Below are 6,610 nucleotides of genomic sequence, written 5' to 3'. Positions count from 1 at the left end.
CTAATTGTGGGTACATCTTCACTAGCTTCAAGCCACTCAAACCTGCTGCCAAAAAATAAGCCCTTCCTACCCACTTACACTTTCCCTGCTCTGAACTGGAAATGAGGCAGTGAGGGCCCTTCTAGGGTGGTCCAAGGACAGTAGAAGCAGATCACACACAGAGAGTGAGCGAAGTTCCCAGAATGTCTTCACCACCACATTTCTTCTGAAAAGCAGGGATGTCCTGAGGTTCATTTAATGTTTGTAAAATGCTTAGAGAGCCCCACATAGATGCACTGCATAGAAACACAAAATATATTTTGACTTATTTGGTTGGTACCTTGGGCTGAGATTTTCAAAGCTGAGCCAAAAGGCCGACTTCCATTAAAATGAATGGGATTTAGAGGGCTCGAAATCTTTTATGACAACTTTGTAACGTGCCTATCTACCCCTTTTTGCAAATCTCAGCCATAGTTTGGAAGCTCAGCCAAAGAACATGAGAGCTTCTGAACATAAGAGCATAAAAAGGGCCATGCTTGGTCAGCCCCATGGTCATCTAGCTCAGTATCCTGTCCCAAACAGTGGCAAAGGTGGATGTTATAGAGGGAGAGTTTTGAACTGGTTAGACCCATTTCATTGTCACTTCCTGCAACTTCATGGGTGTCAAAGGTCACATGACATCACTTTCTGATGTGATACCACTTCCTGTGAGGTCTCTGAATATGGCTCGCCGGCCCACTGCGTGATAAAAAGTTCTTGATCCAGCCCCACATTCAAAAAGGTTGGACACCCCTGGATTAGGAGCAATGCATGTTTGGGTTCAGCTGCTCATTGGTTTTGATTTTGTACCTTCAAATATACATAAACTTTAACAGTTCCGCTTACCAGTCTCCAAACACAGAGTGGGACCATGTGTTTCTTCAAATCTTCCTGCTAAGTAATGTCCCTCCACCATAAAACCGTTTACCAGGACTCTGAGTCATCCAGTCCCCATTTGGGGATAATCAGAGAATACAATCATAGCAGAATAAAATAGTGGAATAGCAAAAGCCATGTTGGATCTTCTAGTCCAAGGCAGGTTTGCTCCTTAAAGCATGTGACTAGAATGGGATCCTGGCTCCACGGAAACTGATAGCAACATTAACATTGGGGATGTCTGAATCGAGCCGTGGGCTGGGGTGTGGAGGGGCTAGGGGGGAAGAAAAGAGGGAAAGTAACCCTGCATGTGTTGGATAGGGCGTAGTGCAGTGAGCCCGTGGGGCACCCTGTCCGCTGGTCCTGTTTTCTTGCTTAAGACCCACACCCCATCCAGTACCTAATTGTCAGAGGAAAGTGCATGTTGTATACAAGGAAATACGGTAAAGGGTTCCCCTCAATTTTCTGGGGAGACATTTACTCACTCTCATATGTGTAGAATAAACTCCTTCCAGAGGTAGTGCAATCACTTACCCTGGAGGTTTTGAAGAGGAGACTGGACGGTCACCTCGCTGGGGTCACTTGACCCCACTTGTCTTTCCGGCCCCTAACATCTATGAATCTCACTGCCCTCCAAATTTCCAGTATCTTTTATTCCATTCTGTCAGTCCCAAGTATGTAGCTACACCTGTCTTGCTCATCATCATTTTGTGTCACTTCAGTATACAGATTGGTTGTTTAGTATCTGTTTTACTTAAGCAGCCTTTCCCAAACTAATTTAATTTGTAGGAAATAACTTTAGACTTTTTTTTCTGACGTGAAAGCTCTGAGAAGCAGGCCCAAGTCATGTTGTTTCAGACACCACACCAGCTAAGCTGTTAACATTTGTACACGTAGTATTTAAAGGAATGCCTTAGCTGTGATTTTAGAACAAGTTAATCTTATTAGCAACATGGCAGAATAAAATATGAAATCTGATTAAATGAGTGGTTGGAAAGAGGATTAATTTATAAATTACTTCAGGAGTTTATTTAGGGACATGGCGAAAACAGATCAAATCAGACAGAAAATGCTGTAGCTTCATTTTCCAAATGGTCATGTGGGGAAAATACATATTCTTTTCTTTCCTGTTTGAGAAGTAGTTGTCGATACCATGCCAATGGTTAAAATGTCTCAGAAAAAGAGAAAATCTAAAGCCACAGATAGATGTGCTGTGTTGAAGCATGCTAAGTGCCTTTGAAGCACTCCAAAGTGCACGGGTACATATGTGCACAGTCAAAGTAGTACTTGAAAAATGACCTTGTAGTGCTTTCTTTTGAAGCACTCTTTCAAACATCTATGTAGGCCAGCAGTCCTTCAGCATCCCACAGCGGTCTGGGGGGAATGGGGCAGACAACCAGTAAGTGTTCTCCTGTGTGCTCAGCTGTCCCCAAGACCTCCAGAGTTTGAGAAGCATGTTGGGATGCCTGCACTCCATGGGAGCTCCACAGCAGCTGGAGAGCAGTGCCTCTGCACGCCTTCATGGCCATTTTGGCATACACAGCACCTAATTAGAAGTGCTCCAAGATTCAGAGCTCTTTAAGTCTGTCCATATCCTGATATTCTCCAGGTGGGTATTTTTGTTATTATGCCAGCTGTACTGATATGGCAGAAATATCAGCGTAGTTAAGCTTGTTGGAGATCTGAGAACTTTTAATATAAATGTAAATTTGGAATGTTTTATCCAAAAATAAAAATACTGCAAAGAAATCCATGTTTAAAATGGTAATGTGTGCAGCATTCATAATAAATTAGGGCAGTTCTAATCATCATTCTTGCAATAGCAGAATGGTACTTAGTGGGCAGATAGGAAAGGGAGATGTTTCCCTGAGTTTCTCATCTAAATGACACAGCAAGAGAATATAATAAACAAAGACTGGAGTATGATGGTTACAGCTATCCAGGTCCTGAGCAATTCTGGTTGGTTCAGATGCATCTTGTTGAGTTTACACAGGTCTTACTTGTATTTTGACTCCTGTGTTGCAGATCTCATGGCCTGAGATGTGAAATTGTGGAGTGGTAGAAATGGTTAGGGAAAATTCATGAAAATGTTTTTGAGTTCTTCCCCTACACCTTTAAAAATATATAGAAGTTTGTAAGAAATCAGAATGTTTAGAGTTCAGATGCTTTCTATTAGTACTTGGGCTGGTCAAGAATCAGGGATATGAGAAATTGGAGATTTCCATTTAGTTTTGAAATTGCATAAGTAATTTTAAAGGTTGTACAGTTTCCTTCAACTCTAGTAGACAGGAGGAATGAAAGGAGAAGTTTGTGATGAGGCACAGCAGCTGAAACCTGGATTTATCCTAAAGATGTTCCTTACGTAAAGAAGAATCTCAGGATAATATGGACATATCATGGGGCTTTTGTTGCTCCACTTCCTAATGCAGGGGGCCACATCCAAGGGGAACAGAACAAAATAATCCTGAGAACCCTTGGCAACTGGTAAAATGTAGAGCAGTCGTAGGCAAAATATGGCCTGCGGGTCAAATCTGGCCCACGAGGCCATTCTGTCTGGCCCGCGGGGCTCCTAAACAATGTAGAAAATTAATATTTACCTGCCATTGGTTCCTGTAAAAAATGACAGGAACCAAGGGCAGTAGGACCCAGGGGAAGCCTGGTGGGCTCCCACAACAGTAGGGCCTGCCCGGCTTTGGCCCCCCAGCTGGAAGCCTCAGCCGGGGCTTCTGGCCTGGGAGCATGTGGCTGCCCCACGCTGAAACCTTCCCTAGGCAGGGAAGGAGGGCGGGGTGGGGGGGGAGAGTGGCCCCCTGCCTGTCCCATGCCTGGCACCCTGCACTGCAGGCACTCGCAGCCCACACAGGGCTGTCCGGAGCAGGCACAGGGAACCCCACAGCAGCTGCGGCCCCCCCTACCTTGCCGCACTGGGCAGTGTTTGCCACCACTGCCTCTGGACTGCCCAGCACGCAAGCTCTGCATGGGCAGCAGCAGTCAACACTGCCTGGTGCAGCAAGCTGCTGCCGCCGATGGGCAAGCCCAGAGCTGGCGTGGAGCCCAGGCTGGCAGCGGGGGTGGGTTACAAGGTGGTGCTGAGCATGGGGTAGAGCAGCTGCAGTAAGGAGCGCTGGCCATGGGGCGGGCAAGGGGCTGCTTTTCCCCATGCTCAGCACCAGCTTCTTCCCTGCCAGCAAGCAAGGGGTCAGGGCTGTGTGCTGCCCCCCACCTGTACCGCGGGGCTGGGGTGACACTGGAAGTGATTGGGTGGGGAGCCAGCAGGAACACGGGGCCGGCACCGGTGTCCTGGGGCCAGTGCCGGCGAGACCCAGAGCAGGGTGGCAGGAGCGCGCGGTCCCAGCTAGCAGGGACTCTATGGAGCTGGGCCAGCTCCCCCTCTTGGCTGGTGCAGCCCAGCCCGGCTCCGCAGACCCCTGCCAGCTTGCACCCTGCTTTGGGCCCCACCGGTGCTGGCCTTGGGACATTGGTTCCAAGATGGTGACCAGGGGGTGGGGCACCTGTCAAGGTGTGGGGCTACCCATGTGGCCCTCAACAGCCTGCCAAAGCTGGGTAAGCGGCCCTCCACCTGAAATAATTGCCCGCCCCGATGTAGAGCAACCCTAGGGTTGTTGTAAGTGATGCTACCTTAGAACCTCTGGACATTTTTTGCAATTGTTCCTGTCTCCAGAACCCTACTGAAAGGGAGGTCCATGCAACTCGGGCAGTTGTCCTCTGCTGCCTTTGGCCCAGCGTCTGCGTTGCTGAACTAGATTATGTAAAAGTTCATAAACCTTGGAGTGAAACAACGAATGCATCCAGCTTCCTGAGTTGTCCTACAAGCCAGAGTGCCAAATTCAGCCTTAGCCAATGTCATCAACTGCAGTGGAACTGTGCGCCCACTTACACCAATGCTGATTTGGGCCCAAGGAACGTAATCATTCTGAACTGCCCCATCTGTCTCTTATTTCCTGAAAAGCTGTGTTTGGAGTGCACATTGGATTTATAAGAAAAATGTGTTAAATTTATAGTAGGAATTTGTACTGGCTACTTGGCAAAATCTAGTGCAACACTATGTCAAAACACTGGATATGTTTAATGGTAAAAATGTAGGAAGTTTTGGGCCTGGACCTGGGCAGTATGGAAATGCCTACAGCTCTCTTAGGACTCGGGGGCACAAACCACCTCCCAGCAGGTGTTGCGCACTCTACAGTCTCCATGGAATTGGCCTAGAGGTAAAACCTCAAATTATGTTTCCCAGCAGCGCGGTATGTTTAGTAGGAGTTTACTGTACATCGATGCCACATTGGAAACATATGTCTTAAGGATTAGTGAGAATGTCACAGATCGGTATCTAGGGCTTGGTTCTGTTCTCAAACCAGATTTAACATCAGTGTAAATCCTTGGAGCTCAGTGAACCAACTCCTGGTTTCTGCCAGAACAAGAAGGCCCCTCGTCCACCATTCTCAATACTGCAGGTTTTTGTTTCTAGTCAACTGGAACTCAACTGTCCTCGGTGTAACTCTGTTAACTTTAATGGCATTTCCTCCTTGATTCCCACTGAATGTATTTAAAGTTGTTCAACACCTACAGTGTTTTACATTATATAGAACCTCTCCTGCAACTGTATGAACAGCTTGAAATGTTTTAGACAGGAATTACCCTAGGTACTTGCATATAAATCAGCTTCTCTGTTTTATCACTACAGAATAAGAAAACCATTATTTTGTTCTTATGTCAGTCCTCTTATATCTCTGGTCAGGAGAAAGAAAAGAGCCATATTTCCTATTTGGAGTGTCAAAAGAAAATGGTAGGTAGGGTGGTATGATCATCATGGAAAGGGAAGGCTCTTTAGTTGCCTCACAAAGACAGGTTGGCCTTCTTGCAAGAATCTGAAGAAAGGTTATTGGGGAAAATGGTTGGGGTTTCTGGGGAACTGAATATAAAAAATGGAAAGTGTCAGTCAACATCTGTCATTCTTTAACTCCTCAATCTCCTTTGCAGCCGGAGAATCTGCTTTACTACAGCCAGGATGAAGAATCCAAAATCATGATCAGTGACTTTGGATTGTCCAAGATGGAGGGTAAAGGAGATGTCATGTCTACAGCATGTGGCACCCCAGGATATGTTGGTAAGTATTGTGGGTTATAATTAGTAGCTGTTGTTCTAAGGTACAATTCAAAGCCAAAACAAATAGATGGCAATATGACAAGTGACAACGCATAGATTTAGTAGGTCTTAAACTGAAGTTTTCTGAAGTATACACAATGCTATTCCTTGAGTCTTTTTTTCTTCTCCAGGTCCCAATCCTCTATGGATGATGGGGAAAACAGTGGATGTGAAATACCTTAACTATAGCAGGGCTTTTGATATCATTTCCCACAGCATTCTCATTAACAAGATAAGGAAATACAGACTAGATGGAAGTCCTGTAAGGTGGATACATAACTGGTTGGACATTCATGCTGTATGAGTAGTCATCAGTGGCTCAGTGTCTAGCTGGGAGAAGGTATTGGGGCTGGACTGGGCTGCGTTGGGGTGGGCTGCGGTGGTGCTGGGAGTGGGGACTACAGCCAACTTTGGGATGGCTCTAGCCCCCTCTAAACCTCCTCCCAGTACAACCACCACCTGCCCCGAGTGCAGCTCAGCCCAGGCCCCTGCCACGAAGAGCCCAGCGTAGCCCCAGCCCACAGCGGCAGCCCACCCTTGCCCCGCGCAGATCCAG

The 6,610-nt window shown here is 46.7% G+C and overlaps 1 protein-coding gene across 1 annotated transcript in view; it reads left to right on the top strand.

Moving 5' to 3' along the window:
* The window catches only part of CAMK1D (calcium/calmodulin dependent protein kinase ID), a 307,209-nt gene that overhangs the window by 244,706 nt on the left and 55,893 nt on the right, over positions 1-6,610 (top strand). Inside the window, exon 5 of the mRNA XM_019543697.1 lies at positions 5,890-6,016. Coding sequence (XP_019399242.1) covers positions 5,890-6,016 — 127 coding nt within the window. The remainder of the gene's footprint in view (positions 1-5,889; positions 6,017-6,610) is intronic.

Source organism: Crocodylus porosus, unplaced genomic scaffold (assembly GCF_001723895.1).
Source record: "Crocodylus porosus isolate Cpor-Errol unplaced genomic scaffold, CroPor_comp1, whole genome shotgun sequence".
Lineage (NCBI taxonomy): Eukaryota > Metazoa > Chordata > Crocodylia > Crocodylidae > Crocodylus > Crocodylus porosus.
The sequence above is the reverse complement of the archived record's forward strand: the minus strand, read 5'-3'. Positions and strand labels throughout refer to the sequence as shown.